This window comes from Scyliorhinus torazame, chromosome 17 (assembly GCF_047496885.1).
Source record: "Scyliorhinus torazame isolate Kashiwa2021f chromosome 17, sScyTor2.1, whole genome shotgun sequence".
Lineage (NCBI taxonomy): Eukaryota > Metazoa > Chordata > Chondrichthyes > Carcharhiniformes > Scyliorhinidae > Scyliorhinus > Scyliorhinus torazame.
The window spans coordinates 144,669,430-144,697,119 of NC_092723.1; the positions used below are offsets into that span (position 1 = coordinate 144,669,430).

A 27,690-nucleotide genomic window follows, 5' to 3' on the forward strand; every position below is an offset into this window, starting at 1 on the left:
CATCTATATTTCCTTTTTCAAATTATACCCGTAACCTGAAGACACGCTGGATTTTTCTCCCTGCCAGAGTGACTTTTTAATAACTATTATTTTTGGTACAATGCTTAGTTACTGGCTGATGTTTTGGAAATCTTTATTGTAAGAAAATTCATGCACTGAATGTACAGTTGCAGTGGTTCAATTCGTAGGGAGATTGGAATTCATAAATAACCCTTTGAAATTAGATTTTTTAAATATAAAATAATCTTTTACCAAGCTGAGGTACTTTTTGACTTTTGAGGTCCAGCTCTGACATTTTAAATCTGAAGAAATATCTGAAGTGGCACAGTGGTTAGCACTGCTGCCTCACAGCTCCAGGGACCCGGGTTCAATTCCAGCCTTGGGTGACTGTCTGTGTGGAGGTTGCACTTTCTCCCCGTGTCTGCATGGGTTCTTCCGGGTTCCCCCACAGTCCAAAGATGTGCAGCTTAGGTGGATTGGTCATGCTATTGGATTCTATGAATTTGTAGGCCAACAGGGAAAGGATGGGGAAAATAGGACAAACTAAACGCTCTTCCAGAGAGCCTGCACATATATGGCAGCCCTAGTGGCATCCTTTTGTGCCCTGATAACTCTTGACTGAGCACTCGTGCTCTTTCAAAGATCAGGCGCCAACATGATGGGCTAACTGGCCTCTTCCTGTGCTGTACGCTTCTCTGTGCATGCAGTTCCCTTCTGATTCTCTTATGTTGCTGACTATTGTAAAAGCTTGTCAGTATCAACTAACTTTATCCTGCATGTGCGAACATACACATTAGGAACAGTAGTGGGCCATTTGGCCTAACAAGCTTGCTCTGCCATTTGAAACGAGCATGGCGGATCGGATTGTGACATCGACCCTACTTTCCTGTCTGCCCCCTATACCATTTGAATTCCTTGTCAATCAAGAATATGTCCAACACAGCCTTAAAAATATTCAGTTATCCAGCCTCCACTGCTATTTGGGGAAGAGACTTCCACAAACTAATGATCCTCTGATCTTAAATGGGAGACCCCTAATTTTTACACTGTATCCCCTACTTCGGCCCCTCCAATTTGAGGAAACATCTCTCTGTATCCACCCTGTCAAGTCCCCTCCAGATCTTGTGTAAAATCACCTCTCATTCTTAACTCCAATGGATACAGGCCCAACCTGTCCCAACCTTTCCTCATAAGACAACTCCTTCATTCCAGGAATCAGTCGAGGGAACTTTCTCCAAATTGCTTCTAATACAATTATATCCTTTCTGAAGTAAGGAGACCAAAACTGTACACCGTACTCCAGATGTGATCTCACCAAGGTCCTATACGACTTTTATTTCATTTTCCTTGCAATTTACACAACATTCTGTTTGCCTTCCTAATCACTTGCTGTACTTGCATAGATTCAGGGACAAAGACGCCATACCCCTCTGTACCACTGAGTTCTGCATCTCTCTGCATTTAAATAATATGGTTTTCTATTCTCCCTGCCAAGTGGCCAAGTTCACATTGTCCCACATTGTACTCCATCTGCCAGAGTTTTGCCCACTCACTTAACCTATCAATATCCCTTTGCAGATTCTTTATGTCCTTTTCACAACTTACTCTCATGTCTATCTCTGAATCATCAGCAAATGTAACAGCCATATTTTCTGTCCTTTCATCTAAGTCATCCTTCATCCTCGCTCTGCAACTGGATCCGCGACTTCCTGACCCATAGACCACAATTAGTAAGGATAACTATCAACACCTCCTCCACGATAGTCCTCAATACCAGGCCCCCTCAAGGCTGTGTACTGAGCCCTCTACAATACTCCCTATACACACACGACTGTGGGGCAAAATTTGCTTCAACTCCATCTACAAGTTTGCTGATGACACGACCGTAGTGGATCAGATCTTGAACACCGATGAGTCAGAGTACAGGAGGGAGATAGAGAACCTAGAGGCATGGTGTAACAACAACAATCTCTCCCTCAACGTCAGCAAAACTAAGGAACTGGTCATTGACTTCAGGAAGCGAAGAATTGTACACACCCCTGTCTGCATCAATGGTGACAAGGTGGAAATGGTTGACAGCTTCAAATTCCTAGGTGTGCACATCACCAACAATCTGTCCTGGTTCACCTACGTCGACACTACGACCAAGAAAGCACAACAGCGCCTATACATCCTCAGGAAACTAAGAAAATTCAACATTCACTCTTACCAATTTTTACAGATGCGCCATAGAGAGCATCCTATCTGGCTGCATCGCAGCCTGGTATGGCAACTGCTCGGCCCAAGACAGTAAGAAACTGCAGAGAGTCGTGAACTCAGCCCAGTCCATCACGCAAAACCCCCTCCCATACCTTGACTGTCTACATCTCCCGCTGCCTTGGGAAAGCGGGCAGCATAATGAAAGACCCCTCCCACCCGGGTTGTTCTCTCTTCCAACCTCTTCCATCGGGCAGGAGATACAAAGGTCTGAGAACACGCACTAACAGATTCAAAAACAGTTTCTTGCCCGCTGTTACCAGACTCCCGAGTGACTCGTGGACTGAACTGACCTCTTCACTACTGAGTAGTACTACACTCCGTATGCGTCACCCGATGTCTATGTATTTACATTGTGTATCTATTGTAGGTCCTCTGTTTTTCATAGATGGAGCGATCTGACTGTTCGCAGAACAATACTTTTCACTGTATCTTGGTGCACATGACAATAAACCCAAATCATCTATTTATCCCTACTCTCTGCTTCCTGTTAGCTAATGAATTCTCTGTCCATATTGACATGTTATGAGCTCCTCTTAATTGTGTAGTAACCTTTGATGTGGCACCTTAATAACTGCCTTTGGAAATCAAAGAATATCACATCAACAGGTTCCCCTTTATCCATGTTGCTTGTTAAATCCTCAAAGAACTTCAATAAATTAGTCAAACATAATAGTAGACCATAAACCTTGTTATTTGTGTCTGATCTATTTATTTTGTTTCAACTCTAGAATAGTGTGCAAAATGAATGTTCGGCCGTGTACTCACTGAACAAGTGCAGGCTCTGCTGGCTTAAAGCTCACTTGCAGTGAGTGTAGACTTGTTACTTGGATGAGCTGGAGGTTATTGGGTTAGGCTATTGTTTCACGGCTTTTCTTGGTTGCCTGAGGCAGCCTGTCATGGGTGTAAGTCCCAGTTCAGCATCTGAACATTTTAATGCAGGCCAACACTTTGATGCAATATTAGGGGGCTGTTGTGCATGTTGTCTTTCATGTGATGTGTTAAGTCCCCACTTTCAGGTGGATTTAAAAGATTCCGTTACCCTATTCAAAGAACTGGGGAACACACCCCCACCACCAAAACATATTAACTGTGGTGAATCATCAGATTGCTGTTTATAGGATGTGGTTAGTAAATTCGCACTATCGAGAGAATTAAAAGGACTTTATTACAGCACCAACTAAATTAATGGATGAAGAGAGTAATGGAATGGGCACCAGAGTTTGGAACTGTTTGCGTATTGTTGCTTCTAATACCAAGAATGATTTCCCTCCTATAATCTAGGTGTTTGAACACACTAAGCGCCTCGGCTGTGAAGAGCTGGGAGGTTATGGACTCCTCAAAGCCCATCCATTCTTTGAGCCTGTTGCGTGGGAGAATCTGCACCTTCAGATCCCACCAAAACTCACCGCATATCTTCCGGCAATGTCTGAGGATGACGAGGATTGCTATGGCAATGTGAGTACTCGCACCCGTGCTCTGAGCTGCTTTTACCTTTATCATATCATTTTATACTTTAATAATCACCTCCTGCTTTTGGATACTCTTCTGATGCTTGATTTTAAATTAATCCTGTTGGTCACATGGACCTCTGGAATCCACACCAGAATATGTGACATCAGACTAGACTGTGACGCTATGCTCACCTCATCTGTGTGCGTATGGGCATGGATATCAGAATTGGACTGAGAAATCTCTTCCAGCCATAACTCCAAGCATAGCCTTTCTGCTTCTTTGGCACTGTGAGATCCTCTCTTAATAAATTAGGCCAATATTTCAATTATTATATAATAATATAATCTTTGTCATTGTCACAAGTAGGCTTACATTAACACTGCAATGAAGCTATTGTGAAATCCCCCATAGTCGCCACATTCTGGCGCCTGTTCAGGTACACTTGAGGGAGAATTCAGAATGTCCAAACTACCTAATAGCACGTCTTTCAGGATTTGTATCCATGCCCTTTCAAATTTTCTCGCAAAACTGTTTGCCTTCCTACTTACCTACCTTCCAAAGCCGCGTCCAAATCTTTTGTGGTGTTATAGGAAGGAGGAAATTGCACTTTGGCAAAATTTACAACACAGGCCCTCATTCAGCCTCTCGTGTCTGTGCCAGAACTGGCTCCCCTAATAGAGCTCTCTGTTGTAACTCAATTCTTCTGCCATTTCTCTTTCTCTCGTCAAATCCTTGTCTGTTTCGTTTCCCTTCTCTTCGATCATGCTATTTTTCATGTTCTTCTTCCCTCACCTTCACAAATATTTTCTCCTGTCCTGCTGTTAAATACTGGTTCGGTATGAGAGCATTCCAGAGATACAAGTTATGAAGCTGACATTGTTCTTTTTTCTCTCTGCCTCTCGATGACTGGCTGCAGTATGATGACCTTCTCAGCCAGTTTGGTTGCATGCAGGTGGCTCCCTCCAGCTCATCACAATCACTGTCTACGCCTGAGCCCATCCCACCCCAGAGGTCAGGCAGTAACATCGAGCAGTATGTTCATGACCTCAATGACAATTCGTTTGAGCTGGATCTTCAGTTTACAGACGAGGATAAACGGCTGCTGCTTGAGAAACAAGCCAACAAAAATCTCTGGTAAGCTGCATTAATGTGTGTATTGTTCACCATTTCCCTTTGTGTTTGGCCATCTCCCAAGAACAGAACAACTATTTGCTTGGAGCTGTACAATTTTGGAGGAACAGGATGTCTTTGTCAGCACCAGAGACTCCACAAATATCCCACCTTCAGTGGGGGAAGAACCCAGCATGTCAGGCAGCACAGTGGCCCAATGATTAGCACTGCTGTCTCAGAGCGCCAGGGACCCAGATTTGATTCCGACCTTGGGTGACTGTGTGGAGTTTGTACATTCTATCCGTGTCTGCGTGGGTTTTCTCCGGATGCTCCGGTTTCCTCCCACAATCCAAAGATGTGCAGGTTATGTGGATTAGCCATGCTAAATTGCCCCTTAGTGTTCAACAGTTAGGTGGGGTTATAGGGATAGGGTAGGGGAGTGGGCCTAAGTCGGGTGCTCTTTCAGAGGGCCGGTGCAAACTCGATGGACCGATGAGCTCCTTCTGCACTATAGGGATTCTGTGAAAAGACGAGGCTGAAACATTTGCAACCATCTTCAGCAAGAAATACCTAATGAACGGTGACCTCCTTTCTATATTCATTCATTGCCCTAATTGTCCTTGAAGGTAGTTCTTAGCTGCTTTTTTGAACTGCTTCACACCTGTGGTGTGGATACATCCAGAGTGATGTTAGGGAGGGAGTTCCAAGGTTTTGACCCAGGGACAGTGATGTATTTCCAAGTCAGGATAGTGATTGGTTGGAGGGGAACCTGCAGGTGGTGGTGTTCCCCTGTGTCTGCCACCCTTGTCCTTCTAGATAGTAGCGGTTGTGGGTTTGGAAAGTGCTGTCCAAGGACGTTTTGTTCCTGCAGTGCATCTGGTAGATGGTAACGCTGCTGCCACTGTGCAGATGCCCGTCTTCAGCCAATTCAAGTCACTCACATGATACCTGCAAATGGTTGAATGCCATTGATAGAGCAACAGCTGTGGATCCCTGACAACATCCTGGAAATAGTACTCAATACTTGTGCTCTAAACTGGCTCCCAAAAGCCTGTCCACCGTCTACAAGGCACAAGTCAGGTGTGCAATGGAATATTCTCTACTTGTTTGGATGAGTGTAACTTCAACAGCGCTTACCAAGCTCAACACCATCCAGCACAAAGCAGCCTGTTTGATTTACACCCCATCCACCACCTTCAATGTTCACTCCCTCCACCATCGGCACACCCTGACTGAAGTGTCTACCATATACAAGATGCACTGCAGCAACTTCCAAGTCTCCTTCGACAGCACCCTCCAAACCCACAGCCTGTATCACTTAGAACAATGTTTTTCAAACTTTTTTTCCTGAAACCCACTTTTGGCAACCGGCCAACCTTCAGAGCGCACAGTAACCAACCTTCCTGACCCACGCTGGCCAACCTTGGTGATAGACGCCGTCCGACCTTCAAGACATACACCATGCTCACTTACCTTTTAATGCAGGTGAGCCTGCTTTGTCCACATGACCTCACTTGAATCCAATCCAAAGGAGGAGAGGGCAATACGCATATCAGGTGCAGACTTCAGCCAGTTTATTTGTGCTGTCTTCATCTTTATGAAAACGGAAAATCCAACCTCCAGTGTAGGTTGTCATGAAGGGCAATAGCAACGAAATGCGTGTTTTACTCAGCATTGGATACTCCTGGGAGATGCTACACCAGAATGCTGACAGCCTCATGGGCTTTTGCTGTGTTTTTAATCTGGTATTACAGGTAAGCTGCAGCAGCACAGTCTTTTAATTTGGAGTCAGCTCTAAGTTAATGACTGACTCTGGTGTCTCGATCTGAAAAGGAATTTTTCACACATCACTTCTCTTACAAATTCAGAAACTTTTCCATTTGCCAGTATTTCCCTGCATGTAATACACATGGGCTTTGCCTCCTTATTTGCATTGTCACAATTGACAAAGCCATACCTCAAGAAATCATTTTTGAACTTCTTTGCTCCGAATTAAGTTTATTTTTTCAGGGCCGTTAACCAGTGGCCCTGCAGCTTTAACACTACCACTGCTCTGTCCTGCCCTGGACTCTCCTGCGCAGCTCTCTCCAACAGATACAGTTGTGAGATTCTCTCCAATAGGTAAACAGCCTTTTGAGTCTCTGGCCATCTCTTTTTAAAAGAAAAAACCATTGATCTTCACAGTGCACTTGCCTTGCTTGCCAGCAGCTGCAACATCGAAGCAACTCTGCTCTCTGCTTTGGCGCCAATAGCACATCCCTGGATGGCACTTCACATCAATTCTACACGCAGAACACGTAACCTATTCTCTGCTGCCGCGTCTGGCTGGAAGACGCCACGCAGTCTAATCTGAACCTCCGTTTAAAAGACAGCAGCAGCCGCAATTCTTTATGTAAGAGCCTGTAGCGCCTGTTAGGCGCTTCTCCCGTGATTGGGACCACAACGGACCAATCGCCATGCGACCCTCCCGACATGAAATGAAAATGAAAATCGCTGATTGTCACAAGTAGGCTTCGAATGAAGTTACTGTGAAAAGCCCCCAGTCGCCACATTACGGCACCTCTTCGGGGAGGCTGTTACGGGATCTGCCCGTGACTCACCCGCAGGTCGCGACCCCCGATTTTGAAAAACCCTGACCTGGACTGACAGACAGCAGGCACATGGGAACACCACTAACTAAGTTCTCCTCCAAGCTGCACACCATCCTGACTTGGAATTATATTGCCATTCCTATATTGTCGTTGTGCCTGGAAGTCCCTCCCGAACGGCACTGTGGGTGTACCTACAACAATGGACTGCAGTGGTTCAAGAAAATGGCTCGCCACTACCTTCTAGGGGCATTTAGAAATGGGCAACAAATACTGGCCTTGCCAGTGATAACCCACCCATGGAAGAATATTAATAAAAAACCTCCTTCCACCAGCGCCACAAAATGTCAGATCCACTGCTCATAGAAATTATAGTTATATATGGGATGTTTCTTTTAAAAAAAAAAAAAAATTTTTATTAAAGGTTTTCATAAAATATCAATAACAAAATGAGAAAGAAAAAAGAACCCAACAGGGTTAAGTACAAAACTCAATCTAAAAAAGCAACCACCCAAACCCCTCCCCCTGTACATAAATAATAAGTTAACATTAACACCCCGACTTACAACAGGTGTATACACCGCCTCAGACCCTCCAGTGTAAATTACATAAACAAAAATAAAGTAAACCCCCCACCCCCCCCGAGCTGCTGCTGCCATTGACCAATGTCTATCGTTCTGCCAGAAAGTCTAAGAATGGTTGCCACCGCCTAAAGAACCCTTGTACCGACCCTCTCAAGGCGAATTTCACCCTCTCCAATTTAATGAAACCCTGCCATATCGCTGATCCAGGATTCCACGCTTGGGGGCCTCGCATCTTTCCACTGAAGAAGAATCCTTCGCCGGGCTACCAGGGACGCAAAGGCCAGAATTCCGGCCTCTTTCGCCTCCTGCACTCCCGGCCCCTCTGCCACACCAAATATTGCGAGCCCCCAGCCCGGTCTGACCCTGGATCCTACCACCCTCGACACCGTCCTCGCTACGCCCTTCCAAAATTCCTTCAGCGCTGGGCATGCCCAGAACATATGGGTGTGATTTGCTGGGCTCCCTGAACACCTAACACACCTGTCCTCACCCCCCAAGGACCGGCTCATCCTTGTCCCGGTCATGTGTGCCCTGTGCAGCACCTTAAACTGTATGAGGCAGAGCCTCGCGCACGAAGAGGAAGAATTCACCCTCCCTAGGGCATCTGCCCACGTCCCCTCTTCGATCTCTCCCAAGTCCTCCTCCCACTTACCTTTCAACACCACCGAGGCCTCCTCCTCCTCCTGCATCACCTGGTAAGTTTCCAAGATCTCCTCTTCCCCCTCCCCCCCCGAGAGCACCCTGTCCTGTACTGTGTGTGGCAGTAACCACGGGAATTCCACCACCTGTAGTCTGGCAAACGCCCTTACCTGTAAGTACCTGAAGGTGTTCCCCAGGGGGAACCCGTACTTCTCCAGCTCACCCAAGCTCGCGAACTTCCCGTCCACAAACAGGTCCCCCAACTTTCGTATCCCTGCCCTGTGCCACCCCGAATACCCTCCACCTGTTCTTCCTGGGGTGAACCGGTGGTTCCCCCGTAATGGGGTCCACGCCGAGGGCCCAACTTCCCCCCCCTATGCCGCCTCCACTGCCCCCAAATTTTGAGGGCCGCCACCGGGCTCGGTGTATACCTCCTTGGAGGGAGCGGCAGCGGCGCCGTTGCCAGCGCCCCCAGATTCGTACCCACACAGGACGCCGTCTCCAGCCTCTTCCATGCAGCCCCTCCCCCTCCATCAACCACCTGCGCACCATCGTCGCATTGGCGGCCCAGTAGTACCCACAGAGGTTGGGCAGCACCAGCCCCCCCTATCTCTACTCCGCTCCAGGAACACCCTTCTCACCCTCGGAGTCCCTCGCGCCCACACAAACCCCATTATACTCCTGTTAACCCGCCTGAAAAAAGCCTTCAGGATAAACATGGGGAGGCACTGGAACAGGAACAAAAACCTTGGGAGCACCGTCATTTTGATTGACTGCACCCTACCCGCCAAGGACAGCGGCAACGCGTCCCACCTCTTGAACTCCTCCTCCATTTACTCCACCAGCCTTGTAAAGTTAAGCCTATGCAGGGCCCCCCAGCTCCTGGCCACCTGGACCCCCAAATATCTGAAGCTCCTCTCCGCCCTTTTTATTGGGAGCTTGCCAATCCCCCTCTCCTGGTCCCCTAGCTGAACTACGAACAGCTCGCTCTTCCCCATGTTGAGCTTGTACCCTGAAAAGTCCCCAAATTCCCTAAGGATCCTCATTACCTCTGGCATTCCTCCCACCGGGTCCGCCACATACAGCAGCAGGTCGTCCGCATAAAGCGACACCCTATGCTCCTCCCCACCCCGCACCAACCCCCTCCAGTTCCTCGATTCTGCCATAGCCAGGGGTTCAATCGCCAGTGCGAAGAGCACGGGGGACAGGGGACACCCTCACATTCACGTCAACTGTCTCCCCTTCACAAACCCCGTCTGGTCTTCATGGATGATCTGTAGTACACAATCCTCAATCCTCGTGGCTAAGACCTTTGCCAGCACCTTGACATCTACATTTAGCAAGTAAATCGGTCTGTAAGACCCACATTGCAGGGGAACCTTGTCCCGCTTCAGGGTCAAGGAGATCAGTGCTCGGGACATAGTCGGGGGTAAAGCCCCCCCCTCCCTTGCCTCATTAAAGGTCCTAACTAACAGCGGGCCTTACAGGTCCATATATTTTTTATAGAACTCGACCGGGAAACCGTCCGGCCCCGGTGCCTTCCCCGCCTGCATGCTTCCTATCCCTTTGATCAGCTCCTCCAGCCCAATCGGGGCCCCCAGTCCCGCCACCAGTCCCTCTTCCACCTTTGAAAACCTCAATTGGTCCAGGAAACGGCCCATCCCTCCCTCCCTCCCGTGGGGGCTCGGATCGGTACAATTCCTCGTAGAAGTCCCTGAAGACCCCATTGATGCCAACCCCATTCCGCACCATGCTCCCTCCCCTGTCCTTAACTCCGCCGATCTCCCTAGCTGCGTCCCGCTTCCGAAGCTGATGCGCCAGCATCCGGCTTGCCTTTTCCCCATACTCGTAGACCGGCCCCTGGGCCTTCCTCCACTGCACCTCCGCCTTCCTGGTGGTCACCAGGTCGAATTCTACCTGGAGGCTGCGCCTCTTCCTCAACAATCCTTCCTCAGGCTCTTCCGCATACCTCCTGTCTACCCTCACCATCTCCCCCACCAGCCTCTCCCTCCGCTCCTTGTGGGCCCTAATGGAGATCAGCCCTCCCCTCACCACCGCCTTCAGTGCCTCCCCATACCATCCCCACTCGGACCTCCCCGTTGTCGTTGGTCTCCATGTACCTCTCTATACTTCCTCGGACCCGCTCGCTCACCTCCCCGTCCGCCAACAGCCCCACCTCCAAGCGCCACAGTGGGCGCTGGTCCCTCTCCTCCCCCATCTCCAAGTCCACCCAATGCGGGGCGTGGTCCGAAATGGCTATTGCCGAATACTCGGTATCCTCTACTCTCGCTATCAGCGCCCTACTCAAAATGAAAAAGTCGATTCGAGAATAAGCCTTATGGACATGTGATAAGAATGAAAACTCCCTCGCCCCCGGCCGTGCAAATCTCCAAGGGTCCACCCCTCCCATTTGGTCCATAAATCCCCTCAACACTCTAGCCGCCGCCAGCTACCTACCCGTCCTAGACCTAGAGCGATCCAGTGCCGGATCGAGCACCGTGTTAAAGTCTCCCCCCATTATCAGGCCCCCCACTTCCAAGTCTGGGATCCGACCCAACATACGCCGCATAAAACCCGCATCGTCCCAGTTCGGAGCATACACATTGACCAGTACCAACCTCTCTCCCTGCAACTTACCACTTACCATTATGTACCTACCACCATTATCTGCCACAATGCTCGACGCCTCGAATGACACCTTCTTTCCCACCAAGATCGCCACCCCTCGATTTTTGGCATCTAGCCCCGAGTGAAACACCTGACCGACCCACCCTTTCCTCAGTCTTACCTGGTCTGCCACCTTCAGGTGTGTCTCCTGGAGCATAACCACATCCGCCTTGAGCCCCTTCAGGTGCGCGAACACGCGGGCCCACTTAACCGGCCCATTCAGTCCCCTTACATTCCAGGTTATCAGCCGGATCAGGGGGCTACCCGCCCCCCCTCCCCCTCCCCCGCCGACTAGCCATGACCCCTCCTTGGCCAGCCACGCACCCGCACCCCACACCCGGCCCGTTCCCCACAGCGGCATACCCCCGTCTCGACCCCCCCCCCCCCCCAAGTCCAGCTCCTCCTTGACCTTAGCAGCAGCAACTCGATTCCCCCCTACCCCCGGCTAGGACCCATCCTATTGGTTTACTCCCCCCATTGCACTTCCGCAAGTCAAAGAACAAAAGAACAAAGAAATGTACAGCACAGGAACAGGCCCTTCGGCCCTCCAAGCCCGTGCCGACCATACTGCCCGACTAAACTACAATCTTCTACACTTCCTGGGTCCGTATCCTTCTATTCCCATCCTATTCATATATTTGTCAAGATGCCCCTTAAATGTCCCTATCGTCCCTGCCTCCACTACCTCCTCCGGTAGTGAGTTCCAGGCACCCACTACCCTCTGCGTAAAAAACTTGCCTCGTACATCTACTCTAAACTTTGCCCCTCTCACCTTAAACCTATGCCCCCTAGTAATTGACCCCTCTACCCTGGGGAAAAGCCTCTGACTATCCACTCTGTCTATGCCCCTCATAATTTTGTATACCTCTATCAGGTCGCCCCTCAACCTCCTTCGTTCCAGTGAGAACAAACCGAGTTTATTCAATCGCTCCTCATAGCTTATGCCCTCCATACCAGGCAACATTCTGGTAAATCTCTTCTGCACCCTCTCTAAAGCCTCCACATCCTTCTGGTAGTGTGGCGACCAGAATTGAACACTATACTCCAAGTGTGGCCTAACTAAGGTTCTATACAGCTGCAACATGACTTGCCAATTCTTATACTCAATGCCCCGGCCAATGAAGGCAAGCATGCCGTATGCCTTCTTGACTACCTTCTCCACCTGTGTAGCCCCTTTCAGTGATCTGTGGACCTGTACTCCTAGATCTCTTTGACTTTCAATACTCTTGAGGGTTCTACCATTCACTGTATATTCCCTACCTGCATTAGCCCTTCCAAAATGCATTACCTCACATTTGTCCAGGTTAAACTCCATCTGCCATCTCTCCGCCCAAGTCTCCAGACAATCTAAATCCTGCTGTATCCTCAGACAGTCCTCATCGCTATCCGCAATTCCACCAACCTTTGTGTCGTCTGCAAACTTACTAATCAGACCCGTTACATTTTCCTCCAAATCATTTATATATACTACAAAGAGCAAAGGTCCCAGCACTGATCCCTGTGGAACACCACTGGTCACAGCCCTCCAATTAGAAAAGCATCCCTCCATTGCTACCCTCTGCCTTCTATGGCCTAGCCAGTTCTGTATCCACCTTGCCAGTTCACCCCTGATCCCGTGTGACTTCACCTTTTGTACTAGTCTACCATGAGGGACCTTGTCAAAGGCCTTACTGAAGTCCATATAGACAACATCTACTGCCCTACCTGCATCAATCATCTTAGTGACCTCCTCGAAAAACTCTATCAAGTTAGTGAGACACGACCTCCCCTTCACAAAACCGTGCTGCCTCTCACTAATACGTCCATTTGCTTCCAAATGGGAGTAGATCCTGTCTCGAAGAATTCTCTCCAGTAATTTCCCTACCACTGAAGTAAGGCTCACCGGCCTGTAGTTCCCGGGATTATCCCTGCCACCCTTCTTAAACAGAGGAACAACATTGGCTATTCTCCAGTCCTCCGGGACATCCCCTGAAGACAGCGAGGATCCAAAGATTTCTGTCAAGGCCTCAGCAATTTCCTCTCCAGCCTCCTTCAGTATTCTGGGGTAGATCCCATCCGGCCCTGGGGACTTATCTACCTTAATATTTTTTAAGACACCCAACACCTCGTCTTTTTGGATCACAATGTGACCCAGGCTATCTACACCCCCTTCTCCAGACTCAACATCTACCAATTCCTTCTCTTTGGTGAATACTGATGCAAAGTATTCATTTAGTACCTCGCCCATTTCCTCTGGCTCCACACATAGATTCCCTTGCCTATCCTTCAGTGGGCCAACCCTTTCCCTGGCTACCCTCTTACTTTTTATGTATGTGTAAAAAGCCTTGGGATTTTCCTTAACCCTATTTGCCAATGCCTTTTCATGACCCCTTCTAGCCCTCCTGACTCCTTGCTTAAGTTCCTTCCTACTTTCCTTATATGCCACACAGGCTTCGTCTGTTCCCAGCCTTTTAGCCCTGACAAATGCCTCCTTTTTCTTTTTGACGAGGCCTACAATATCACTCGTCATCCAAGGTTCCCGAAAATTGCCGTATTTATCTTTCTTCCTCACAGGAACATGCCTGTCCTGTATTCCTTTCAACTGACACTTGAAAGCCTCCCACATGTCAGATGTTGATTTGCCCTCAAACATCCGCCCCCAATCTATGTTCTTCAGTTCCCGCCTAATATTGTTATAATTAGCCTTCCCCCAATTTAGCACATTCATCCTCGGACCACTCTTATCCTTGTCCACCAGTACTTTAAAACTTACTGAATTGTGGTCACTGTTACCGAAATGCTCCCCTACTGAAACATCTACCACCTGGCCGGGCTCATTCCCCAATACCAGGTCCAGTACCGCCCCTTCCCTAGTTGGACTGTTTACATATTGTTTTAAGAAGCCCTCCTGGATGCTCCTTACAAACTCTGCCCCGTCTAAGCCCCTGGCACTAAGTGAGTCCCAGTCAATATTGGGGAAGTTGAAGTCTCCCATCACCACAACCCTGTTGTTTTTACTCTTTTCCAAAATCTGTCTACCTATCTGCTCCTCTATCTCCCGCTGGCTGTTGGGAGGCCTGTAGTATACCCCCAACATTGTGACTGCACCCTTCTTATTCCTGATCTCTACCCATATAGCCTCACTGCCCTCTGAGGTGTCCTCTCGCTGTATAGCTGTGATACTCTCCTGAACAAGTAGCGCAACTCCGCCTCCCCTTTTACATCCCCCTCTATCCCGCCTGAAACATCTAAATCCTGGAACGTTTAGCTGCCAATCCTGCCCTTCCCTCAACCAGGTCTCTGTAATGGCAACAACATCATAGTTCCAAGTAGTAATCCAAGCTCTAAGTTCATCTGCCTTACCCGTAATGCTCCTTGCATTAAAACATATGCACTTCAGGCCACCAGACCCGCTGTGTTCAGCAACTTCTCCCCGTCTGCGCTGCCTCAGAGCCACACTGTCCCTATTCCCTAGTTCTCCCTCAATGCTCTCACCTTCTGACCTATTGCTCCCGTGCCCACCCCCCTGCCATACTAGTTTAAACCCTCCCGTGTGACACTAGCAAACCTCGCGGCCAGGATATTTATGCCTCTCCGGTTTAGATGCAACCCGTCCATCTTATACAGGTCACACCTGCCCCGGAAGAGCTCCCAGTGGTCCAGATAACAGAAACCCTCCCTCCTACACCAGCTGTTTAGCCACGTGTTTGTCTGCTCTATCTTCCTATTTCTAGCCTCACTGGCACGTGGCACAGGGAGTAATCCCGAGATTACAACCCTCGAGGTCCTGTCTTTTAACTTTATGCCTAGCTCCCTGAACTCCTGCTGCAGGACCTCATGCCCCTTCCTGCCTATGTCGTTAGTACCAATATGTACAACGACCTCTGCCTGTTTGCCCTCCCCCTTCAGGATTCCCTCTACCCGTTCGGAGACATCCTGGACCCTGGCACCAGGGAGGCAACATACCATCCTGACTCCTGCTGACCCCGCCTCCCCTTCGCCTCCTCCCATTGTGTGGCACACCCTCCTCTACCGCTCCCCATCCACAGGCTCTCCCCCTACGTTCTAAGCGCGGGAAACAATCCTCGCTCCCCCCCCCCCCCCCCCCCCCCCCCGCCTTCGGCGCTGGAAACAAGCCCGCGCTCTCCACATACCAGGCCCCGCCACCAACCAAAACAGTGCCCAACCCGCCCCATCCACCCTCCCCAACCCGAAAGAGAAAAACACAGAGAAAAAGAAACCCAAAACAAAGCAAAGGCCCCCCCCGAACCAAAAATAGGCATAACATATCCACCGCAGTCCCCAATCGGCCATCCCGACCCTCAGTCTGTGTCCAGCTTCTCGGCCTGAGCAAAGGCCCACGCCTCCTACGGAGACTCAAAATAATGGTGCCGGTCCTTGTAGGTAACCCACAGTCGCGCCGGCTGCAACATGCCAAACTTCACCCCCTTCCTGTGCAGCACCGCCTTCTCTCGACTGTACCCGGCCCTCCTCTTCGCCACCTCCGCACTCCAGTCCTGATATATCCGAACCTCCACGTTCTCCCACCTGCTGCTCCTCTCCTTCTTGGCCCACCTGAGCACACACTCCCGATCGACGAACCGATGGATCCGCACCAGCACCGTCCGCGGAGGCTCGTTAGCCTTGGGCCTCCTCCCCAACACTCTATGGGCCCCTTCCAGCTCCAGGGGCCCCTGGAAGGACCCCGCTCCCATCAGCGAGTTCAACATGGTGACCACATAGGCCTCCACGTCCAGCCCCTCCGGGAGGCCCAGAATCCGCAGATTCTTCCACCTCGACCGATTCTCCATCTCCTCGAACCGCTCCTGCCATTTCTTGTGGAGCGCCTCGTGTGGCTCCACCTTTACCGCCAGGCCTAAGATCTCGTCCTCATTGTCAGAGATCTTTTGTCGAGCCTCTCGGATCGCCACCCCCTGGGCCGTCTGTGTCTCCAGCAGCTTATCAATAGAAGCCTTCATCGGCTCCAGCAGGTCCGTTTTAATCTCTCTGAGGCAGCGCTGGATACCCTCCTGTTGCTCCTCCGCCCACTGCCTCCCGCTGCCATTTTGTCCTTCTTCCCTCCCTCCTTCTGGTCCACCACCACCTTTTTTGTCGCCCCGCTCCTAGTTAAAGCCATATACTGACGGGGAGCTATTATTAACTCCTTCCCACGCCGGGAAATGTCGAAAAAGTGCCGTTGGGGGCCCTGAAAAGAGCCCAAAAGTCCGTTTTTGCGGGAGCCGCCGAATGTGCGACTTAGCCCCGCATAGACGCAACCGGAAGTCTCGAGAGGGAATCCTTTTGGCAATGTTCGCTTCACCAGCCTGCCCCAAAATGTTTATGGAAACTCCTGAAAAAGGTCTGAGAGTCGGTTCCAGACAGGAGCTGTTGAATGCACGACCTACTCCTCCATGGCTGCCACCGGCAGCCTCGTCCCCGCTTCTTCAATGGCCTTGGTAGATCTTTTCACAGTTGTTCCCTCTGCTGCTAGAATTCACCTTTGATAGAGGCCCTCAAGTCAGATTGCAGCTTTAAGCTTGCCCTTCCCCCGCCTGCATGCTGGAAGAGGCTTTTGTCTATTCCTGCAGCTCAAGCCAAATCTTTTACTGTTTCTGCCGGGTCTGGTAACCAAAAGACATAACATTCCAGGGGGACACTGTCAGGGGAATGCTGCAGTCCTCTTGCCACACCGGGAGATGTCAAACAAATGCCGTGGGGGCCCTGTAAAAGAGCCCAAAAGTCCGTTCCAAGTGGGAGCTACCGAATATGCGACCTAGCTCTGCATAGCCGCACCCAGAAGTCCTATATGGGATGTTTCTGATATACAAACACTCCGATTGATGAATTCAGCTGTTTCTTGGCTTACTTCAATGTTATTACTGTCACTGTAATAGAAAAAAAGACATTCTGCAATGATATTACTGGGTATTTGACACTTGTCGTTGGATTTCAGGCCCAAGGAGGTATTGGTATTTAAAGGGGCTCCCTGGGATTTTTTAATATTTACAGGGGGGGGTGTTGGGCATTGGCTGGTGTGTTCTGATGCCTCTGCTCCCTTTTCCCTCTCCACAACACAAGTTTATAATATCGCTGGGTGGACATTGCTGGCTGCTTACCCGTTCTGCATTTCTTCCATAATTTTGCATATTGTCAGTAATACTGGCATTTTGTCTTTCAGGCACCAGTTTGTAGAAAACAATTTAATCCTGAAGATGGGTCCAGTCGATAAGAGAAAGGTATGTTTTATTTTCCATCGACGTGCAAGAGACTCTGACACCTGTTGTCTCATGCTATAGTGTTTGGGAGACAAAGCTGTGATCAGGTCGGTTACTGAGAGTCTCTTGTCCCCAGTGTCCTGGTCCCCAGGGTGGCTCTCCCCCATCCAGGTGGGGTCAGAGTAAGAGGGAATGTAATACATTCTAAAATAGGGTTGCTGTGAATGTATGTGAATTTGCAGAGTCTGACAAATAGGTTGATGAGCTGGGGGCAATTTAGCGTGCAGGGTAGGTGGCCAATCCACCTACCCTGCACATCTTTGGGTTGTGGGGGTGAGGCCTACGCAGACACTGGGTAAATGTGCGAGCTCCAGACGGGCGGTGACCCAGGGCCGGGATCGAACCTGACTCCTTGGCGCCATGAGGCAGCAGTGCTAGCCACTCTGCCGCCGTGCCGCCCTGGTGGAAGGTTTTATAGTGGGGTTCAGAGGAATTGGCTGTTAGGGCCCCTGCTCTTCCCGATGACCTAGACTTTCATCTTTAGGGCATAATTTTAAAGTTTTCAGATGACAGAACTTGAAAGTATTGTGAACTGCCACTGGGTCAAAATCCTGGAACTCCCTTCTTAATAGCAGTGAATGTTCCTACAACACATAGACTGCTGCAGTTCAAGAAGGCAGCCAGAAAATTATGGATGGGCAATAAATGCTGGCCTAGCCAGTGACGCCCACATCCCATGATCACATTTCAAGAGAATGGAAGCTACACTAAAGCTATCGAGAGTTCAGATTAGATTACACCTGGAACACTGTGTTCAGTTCTGTACTCCATGACTTGGGAGGGATATATTGGCTTTGGAGGGAGTGCAGCGCAGATTTCTATAATAATACCTGAACTCCCATGGGTTAGTTTATAAGGAAAGATGTGGGCAGCACAGTTGCGCAGTGGTTAGCATTGCTGCATCAAGGCGCCAAGATCCCAGGTTCAATCCCCACTCTGGGTCACTGTCCGTGTGGAGTTTACACATTCTCCCCGTGTTTGCATGGGTTCGCCCCCACAACCCAAAGATGTGCAGGCTAGGTGGATTAGCCACACAAAATTGCCCCTTAATTGGGAAAAATGAGTTGGGTACTCTAAATTTATTTTGTTTTAAAAGAAGTTACAAGGAAAGATAAAAAATAGAGTTTTATTCTCTCCAATTTAGGTGTTTTTAAGATCTGATAGGGTAGGAGAGTTTCTCTATGATGGGGTAGTTGCCAAGAACTCCCCTCCCCCTGATAGGATAGATGCAGAGAGCACCTGCCTCCCACCCACCTGATGGGTAGGTGCAGAGAGCAGGACTGGAGACTTTAGGACTGGGGAAAGAACCATATCTTTCAGGAATGAAGTAAGCACTTCTACATGCAAAGAGTGGTAGGTTTGTAACAAAAAGTGCTGGAAATACTCTGCAGGTCTGGCAACATTTGTGGAGAGAGAAAAGAATAGATGTTTTGAGTCCAATATGACTTTGGATGTTTGTAACTTCTCAACAAGCAATAGTTGATTCTATGTCACTTGTTAATTTTAAATTTGAGTTGCTGGATTTCTGATAATTGAAGGTGTTTAGAGATTGGGGGCAAAGGTGGGTATATGGAGTGAGGCCCATGATCTCATTGAATGATGAAACATTTGGGTGAGGTGAAGGCCTCTGCTGATGTTGGCCTGTACTATGATCATGTCACATGATAACCTCTTCATTCACCTGAGGAAGGAGCAGTGCTCCGAAAGCTAGTGATTCAAAACAAACCTGTTGGACTTTAACCTGGTGTTGTAAGACTTCTTACTGTGCTCACCCCAGTCCAACGCCGGCATCTCCACGTTATGATAATGTCAAAACGGAATGAGATTAGGGTGATCTGTGATGGGTATAAATACTGGATTTGCAATAGAAGAGCTGTACGAGGAATGGAATGAAATAAACACCACAGTGCTTGGGTACGCAAAGTCTGTCATAATCTGAAAGGGGAGAGGAATTGACATATTGACAGTACTGGGGAACCTGGAGAAATACTGGGGGATATTCGAAATATTGGCTCACTGCCATCCAGGAAAGCTGATAACTGGTGGAACATCAGCAGTCGATTCTGGTGGGGTGGGACTTGAACTGAGGATGTATCAGGGCTTTGTGTTTGTTATTTCCTACAATGGTCCTGTTGTAGCTGTGTCATTGCCCATTTCCAGGCCAGCTTTGAGTTGATATAAATTGAGCCTGTTGCTTTAATTGGTGATTTTTGGTTGTACAGGGTCTCTTTGCACGACGCCGACAGTTGCTCCTCACCGAGGGCCCCCACCTCTATTATGTGGATCCCGTCAACAAGATTCTGAAAGGGGAGATTCCCTGGTCACAGGAACTGCGCCCAGAAGCCAAGAACTTCAAAACCTTTTTTGTTCATACTGTAAGTCTGTTAATGGGCAGTTTGTTTTGTGCATGAGCCTGGATCCAATAGTAAAATATTGTCATTGTCGATCAACTGCCAAACTCTTCAATATTAGATTGTGGCACCTTTTCTAGATATCAATCTAATGCAGTGGTTTTGGCTAGAAAAATAGCGAGGGCCAATTATGATATTGAATAATTTTTTAAAAAATGTTTAGAGTACCCAATTCATTTTTCCCAATTAAGGGGCAATTTAGCGTCGCCAATCCACCTACCCTGCACATCTTTTGTGTTGTGGGGGTGAAATCCACGCAAACACGGGGCAAATGTGCAAACCCCACACATCGGGATCGAACCTGGGACCTCGGTGCCGTGAGGAAGCAGTGGAGACCACTGTGCCACTGTGCTGCCCTGCTATTGAATGATTTTGATCGGGCCGCATGCGAGCAGGGTTGGGGAAAAGGGAATGGTTGTGAGTATGGACCATGGGTAGAGTTGTGAGAGCAGGAAGTATTGTTTTTTTTTAACAATTGTTTTGTGGCTGGAGAAGCAGAGCTCGGGCCTCACTCATTTCCTTCGGCCATGCTCTCCGAATTATGGCAAGAAAAATCATGTGCTTGTGTGCTTTGAGGGCATGGAACTAATCATAGGCTGTCCTGCTAGCATTGCCACTTGACAGTCAACAGCACTGCTGAGCCTCTGAGGAGGCGGACGTTATGACCCCAGTTGCTTGTGGAGTCGAACCCACAGCTTTGGGAGCCCCTGGGTTAGGCAATCAATTTCATCTTCATAATATGATATGAGAAAACTATTTCGGGGGGCGTAATATGAAGGCCACATGCAACCCCTGGGCTGCGTAGTGCGTGGTTTTGATTTAAGGTGCTTTTACACAAGATGTGTGTTCACATGAGTCTTGAAGTCTTAAGTTGCTGTTACATTGCTCTCTGCTGGTGCAATGCCATCCCAGTAGCAAGACCAAACTCAATTTGTTAGCTTGGCTAAGGCCCCTGGGATGTTTCAATAATCGTGTTAACTGTGCACAGGAACCAGAAAGCGACAGCAGTGGTGATATAAAATCATTTTTAAACTGTTTATGGTCTGCAGCTTGGACCCTCCAGTTGACTTTGGAACAGAATAGGATCCCTATGTTGAATTTTGCAGAAATCAATACAGTTCAGCCTCCATTCTGCACTCCATTGTGGTGTTGGTGCTGTGGAAGTGCTTCTATTTGAAGCATTTTGATTCCAGCTCTCGGTACTTCACAAAGGGCAAATACAGCCACTTTTGAACAAGAAACATTGATGAGGGTATTTTGAATTCTCGCTCTCCCTTGGTGATGTGTACAAGCAAAGTGTGCCTTTATAATGAGTGTCAATCAGCTGATTTAAGGCCATTACAGTGTTACTTACTTTGTTGTTTTATTCTGCAGCCTAACCGGACATATTACTTAATGGATCCCAGTGGAAATGCACACAAATGGTGCAAAAAGATCCAGGAAGTGTGGCGACGGCGGTACCAGAGCCAACAGAATGCTGGCATCTAGCAAATTGCAGCTTACATATATGGAGAAGCTTCCTCTCAAGTTGCTGGTGCTCCACAGTAAAGAGCTGTAGCACTGCAAAGAAAGCCTCCCCACCCCTCCTCATCCATTTCTCTCTGTCTCTCTCCTTCCTTTTTTCTCTCCTTCCCCTTTTCTTTCTTTCTTTCCTTCCCCTTCTTACTCTCTCTTCTTCCCCTTCCCTCTTTCTCTTCCTTTCTCTTCTTCCACTACTCTCTCTTTCTCTTCTTCCACTACTCTCTCTCTTTCTCTTCTTCCCCTTTCTCCTCTCTCCTTCTCTTCTCTCGCCCCTTCACCTTCTCTCTCCCGTTCCCCATCTCTCTCTCCCCTTCCCTATCCCTCTCTCCCCTTCCCCATCTCTCTCTCCCCTTCCCCATCTCTCTCTCCCCTTCCCCATCTCTCTCTCCCCTTCCCCATCTCTCTCTCCCCTTCCCCATCTCTCTCTCCCCTTCCCCATCTCTCTCTCCCCTTCCCCATCTCTCTCTCTCCCCTTCCCCTAATCTCTCTCTCCCCCCTTCCCCTAATCTCTCTCTCCCCTTCCCCTAATCTCTCTCTCTCTCCCCTTCCCCATCTCTCTCTCTTCCCTTCCCCATCTCTCTCTCTCTTCCCTTCCCCATCTCTCTCTCTCTTCCCTTCCCCATCTCTCTCTCTCTTCCCTTCCCCATCTCTCTCTTCCCTTCCCCATCTCTCTCTCTCTTCCCTTCCCCATCTCTCTCTCTCTTCCCTTCCTCATCTCTCTCTCTTCTCTTCCCCATCTCTCTCTCTCTTCCCTTCCCCATCTCTCTCTCTCTTCCCTTCCCCATCTCTCTCTTCCCTTCCCCATCTCTCTCTCTCTTCCCTTCCCCATCTCTCTCTCTCTTCCCTTCCCCATCTCTCTCTCTCTCTTCCCTTCCCCATCTCTCTCCCTCCCTTTCCCCATCTCTTTCTCTCTCTCTCTATCTCTCTCTCCCCTTCCCCATCTCTCTCTCTCTCCCCTTTCCCCTTCTCTCTCTCTTTATCCCCCTTCTCTTTGTCCCTCCCTTTCCTTCCCAGGTTAAAAAGAAACAGCCTATGGCATCCAGATAAATTGTACTATTTGTGTGTGTGTGTGTGTGGGTTGTGGTGGGGGCAGGCTTGCTCCAACCTTTTTTTCCTTCCTTCCTTTCCATGTAAATGGGATTGCGGGTTGCTTTGCCTGCTCTTTGTGCTGCAGGCCTATCATATCGCAGATAGGAAGCCCTTGCCTCTTTATGCGTAATGTCTGCTGTCGGTCCAGGTTGCTGGATAATTGATGCTTTTAGAAAAAAATCACGCGTTTATAAACTGCTTCACAGGCAGATTGCAAAACCCAATCTGCGTGTACTCGCAACCCCCATTCCAGTTCAGGCAGCCCTTCATTTACACAGGGCCTGATCTTTGTGATATTACCTTTTTATTTTTTGTTTAACTTTTTTAAATTATTCAAGAGCTGTGTAAATTTTCACTTCTGTCCTTGCTTTCTTCTGGCCTCTGACTCCTGCAGCATTGCTTTCTCATTTGTACGAATGCCAAGGGTACTGAGGAGTCGATGTGCATATAAACACACTTAAATGCAGAAGGAAATCCCTTATTTATGCAGTGACTTTCCCAGAGTGAAGCTGCTATTGATCTAACCTTACCGCCGGCCCTGTATCTCCAAGTTGGTTATGGTTGATCCAGCTGCACACTCAAAACAGAAGATGAAGTTTTGTAATTAATTGACCTGTTCTTATCGAACCAGTCCCATGTGCTGCGATAGAATTCTGTACATGTCTTGTTTTATATAATTGTTTACCCGTTCTGATTCAGTTTCAAAGCAGGCTGCTGTTACGTTGTTGCCCGTAACCAAAAGGATTTCAATGAATTACTGGTCTTGGGCAGTCAGTGCATTTTGTTTGGCTGAAAATATTAATCTGAACGAGTTGGGTTCATCACTGTGCAAAGCACTGAATTAATACACGCTTAAATCAACAAGTTATTTTGCTGCTTCTCCCTTCCCTTAAATAATTGAAGTATCCAAAACTGTTTCAGTGATGGTGCAATACTCGCTTGCTTAAATTAAAACTTCCTCTGTGCTAGATTTCAGTCATGGAGTCAGGATGTGGGCATTTGGGAAAGGTTTATGCAACCAGATGTTCACTTCGCAAATTGCAGCATTTTGTTTTCTGCTGTGACTCCAATGACAGTATAGTACAACACGTGCCCAGGATCTGCCTTTAGCCATTGGTCTCTGACCAATGGGACAGGGTGTTGAAGGCACCGGTATTGAGGTACTTGGCTATGCTCAATGCTGCAAACTCGTACACGTGGCTGGGTTTGAAAGTGTTCAGTCTGCTGTTGTGTAACTTCTGTAAATTTTCCGTGTGTGTGTATGTAATATATATATATATATATATATATATATAATAGAAATATATATAAATATATATATGTGTGTGTGTGTGTGTGTGTGTGTTTGCAGGGGGTGGGTTAGAATTACACCTGGTACTTGTGTAACCGCAGTGAGACACTTCCGGGATTCTCCCTTTGTGCACAAACAAAATTCAGGGGAGGGGAGGAAAAATCCATTCAAAGCAACAAAAATCATAGCTGGCCAGGACTTCCCCAATGCTTCACCTGTTTCCTGGTTCAATTGTTGGCAGTAAAGGCAACAGCTGGCCGTTGCATCTTTGCATCCTCAACTCAGCCCGGCTTCCTACTCCTGTTTATTATTCTTTGGGCAAAGTGTTTGGACATTTAGGGAGGTTTGGTTTGAACTTGGGTGTAGCCCCACTCTGTGTCACCTGGCATGAATTTCCCACTGGCACATCGTCAGGTCACCCGTAAGAATAGCCACCGTGGCAAGGACTGAGTGTGTAATCGCTGGTCATCAAACCAAACTCAATTGCAATCCGTATCCTCGGGAAGGGAAGAAACTAACACTGCTAATCTGTAACAGCGGGTTCATGTACGGGACAGTGCAATGCTTAAAGACTGGGAGAGGTTTCGCCAAATTGGATGGTGATGTATATTTAATATAACAGTAATGTGCTGTCTACAATAAAAACTGTCCACTACACCACCGAACCAGCCACTAACTCAATTGTAAAGTGACTTACATAAAATATGATTTTTGGAATACAGACAACAAATCTCTTCACTTATTATTTCTGGGGGGGTTTTTCCCCCTCCTTGATTTGTTAGAGCCCGTGCAGCCCTTGATCTGTGTGAATGTCTTGTGGAGAATTACTGGCTTGCAGGGTAAGCCCTGAATGCAGACCTCTTGTACCCAGGGCTCTGCCTAACAGCCAGTTTCATTCAGCAGCTTGAGCACTGCAGCATGTGACTTTCTGACTTGTGGTTTTCGACTCATCCAGGAGTTGGCTTGGTGATTAACTTGAAAGAGTGGCCTCTAGTCAGTCTTGCAGTGATTATCTAACATCAGTATGCCCCTCGATGCAATGGAGGGTTCAGGTGAAACCACTGCCTTTGAACTCCGAAGCTTGACCATGTGGAGCCTCAGCTTGTGCTATCACAGCATGGCCACTATTGTACTAGTTTCATTTGCTCCAAGCCACCAATTTTGTCCAGGTCGAAGAGCCCTGCTTTATTAGATCTTACACTTGTTAACCTAATCAGGAGCTAACCAAGTTTTATTTTTATAGATGATATTCTTGGGTAGATTCCTGTTCAACCACAAAAGCTTTGGAGGAGTAACATGTCTCCAAACACCCTTATAACAGCAGGAGCAGCCACTGATCCACTGGGGATACTGTATTTGCTCTCAATAAATGCTTTCACAGCATTTGTTTTGAAAGATTAATGATAATTTGCTTTTAACGGGTGACAACTGTTTATGGTTAATGTAATACTTAGGGGGGTCTCATCCCTTGAATGTTATTGTACATGTGGAGGGTGACAAGAATTCAGAACTCGGAAAAGCGAGTTGGACAGTGATGTAGATTTTACAGTTTGAAGATAGATAGGTGCTTCATCTTTGTCAAGAGACCAGTTGATAACACATCCATTGGCTGCCTCACTGACTGCACTCATAAAAAGGACTCCTTGTAGCAATGGCGGGGACCCAACTATCTTTTTTGGCAGTCTTGAATTGTCTGTGCATTTATTAGTCTCATAATGACACTGGGTAAGAAAGTAAACAAGGAGAGGAGCGACAGGAATCCAGTATCGCATCAATCTCCCAAAAACATGCAGCATTGAAACACCATGGGCAGGATTCTCTTCCCGCCGCACCCGTGCGGCGCACCCCCACCAGCAACGGGATTCTTCGTCCCGGTAGTTGCCCAATAAGGTTTTCCATTGTGGGCACCCCCATGCCATCTGGAAATCTGCAGGCATGAGTGTCATGCTGGCGAAACACGGGAACCTGCCGATGGAGAATCCAGCCCCATGGGTTTAGCACCTTTGTGTTGTTACCTGGTGTATAGTTTGTGATCAACCAATGTCAATCAGAATGTCTCCCCTTATAGATACTTTCCTCCCCTTATAGATACTTTTTATGGGAGTGTAAGTTGACAAATTGATGCTACTGTTCGACATCATAGTGAGTTGTACTTTATGGATTTACTGTTCAAAACACCAGTTTGTGTTTCCTTGTGACTACAACTGATGACAGCATCCATGGCTTACTGCCTTAATCTGGGAGTCTACTTTGAGCATGCGTGGTTTTTTTTGTGTACAATGTGCTTTTTTTAATGTGATTTCACGTGTAATGCTTCACCGTGTTTGTATAAATCTGATGCACTTAGATATGCCTGCAGTCCAGTGTGAACTGAGTAAACTTCAATCTTGGCACTTTACAGCTAGTGCTCTAACAGAGAGCAAGTGCAGATTGTTTAATAAAATTCACCACTCCCATTCCTTCCCAACCCAACCAATTCTCAACCTTGACACGTATAGTTGTGGCATTGCTAATTTCTGCAGCTGGAATTCTGCACGGTGCAGAAATTAAAGAGGACAGCATACATGTGTTTGACGCTGTTGAAACCTCACTTATGTTAAAGGCAGTAACCCTATTTATCTCAAACAGGTTAGCATCTAAATTGTAGAGAGAGGACTTTCAGGTAAAGAGCATCAAGCTCATTTACTCTGAAATCCCACACTATTGAACTCAGAGCCCCTGTTTTGTGAGCAATTGAGAAGGAATTCTGCCTCACTCCCAAAACCTCCTTGCCGCTTGCACATTTTGTCCAGGTTGGTGATCATATTGAGTGGTCACATGGTGTCAAGATCCTGACTGGGTTAGAGACCAGCGGCACTGATGCACACGGGCAATGAGCAAAGTAAAACCAGCCTGAAGCAAGTAATGCAATATATTAAACCACACACACTTTATTTTGTTTTTGTCTTATTCTTGTCAGATTACTTACTGGTTAAAGCTAGCCTGTAGTTCAGTCTGTTATTTAAATTCTAATATATGAGTTGCATCTGGAGTTAATTCATGTTCAGGGGCCATGTTGTGTATGTATGTGATGTTCAGCCTTTGAATATGAATAACTATTGTAAACTATAATATTTTGACTTTTGTTTCCAGGCTTTTATTATATAAATTTTCTATTTGGTCAATGATTTGAATCATATTCCTCATAATTTAATGAACGTATAATACTTTCTGAATATTTGTGCTTTGGATGGAGCGGAATGATTTGAACTTTTCACGTAATGCTCAATAGTTCTGTAATTAAAGCATGTAGGGGTTGTAGGTATAAAACATCAAATCTTTCTCTTGCCTCATTATTTGAACAGTAATTTGTGTATCACAGTTGGTCACAGTATTTCCTCTGGGGCAGAAAGTTATGGTTTGAGTAGTTTGAACTTCTGCTTCAGGTTGCTACTGCTACCTTGTACTGAGGAAATGTTGTCTAATGGGCATCTAAAAGACAACATAACACTTTGAAGAGCAGGGAGTTAGATTTGTTGCTGCGATATCCCTGAAACAGCATCACCAGAAATGTTTCACTTGTATATCTTGTTGACTCTGGGATCCCGTGTGCCTACACGCGTCTCACAAAGCAACTGGATGAGTATGCACCACCTTGATGTTTCACCAGGTGCTGATATTACAACATGTAGACAGATGGCCAAGGGTTTCTGTTACTTAATAAAAAAACCTGCTCACAGCTGAGTAGAGTCTTAACCATAAGACGTAAGAGTAGAATTAGGCCATTCGGCCCATCGAGTCTGCTCTGCCATTCAATCATGGCTGAAATGTTTCTCATCCCCATTC

General features: G+C 47.8%; 1 protein-coding gene across 3 annotated transcripts in view; it reads left to right on the forward strand.

Moving 5' to 3' along the window:
- The window catches only part of LOC140394211 (3-phosphoinositide-dependent protein kinase 1-like), a 127,317-nt gene extending 100,132 nt beyond the window's left edge, over positions 1-27,185 (forward strand). For all 3 annotated transcript variants that reach the window (XM_072481206.1, XM_072481207.1, XM_072481205.1), the window contains exons 10-14: positions 3,541-3,714; positions 4,628-4,845; positions 17,457-17,514; positions 19,776-19,928; positions 21,339-27,185. In XM_072481206.1, coding sequence (XP_072337307.1) covers positions 3,541-3,714; positions 4,628-4,845; positions 17,457-17,514; positions 19,776-19,928; positions 21,339-21,452 — 717 coding nt within the window. In that variant the 3' untranslated portion in view covers positions 21,453-27,185. The remainder of the gene's footprint in view (positions 1-3,540; positions 3,715-4,627; positions 4,846-17,456; positions 17,515-19,775; positions 19,929-21,338) is intronic.
- The last annotated feature ends 505 nt before the right edge of the window (positions 27,186-27,690 follow it).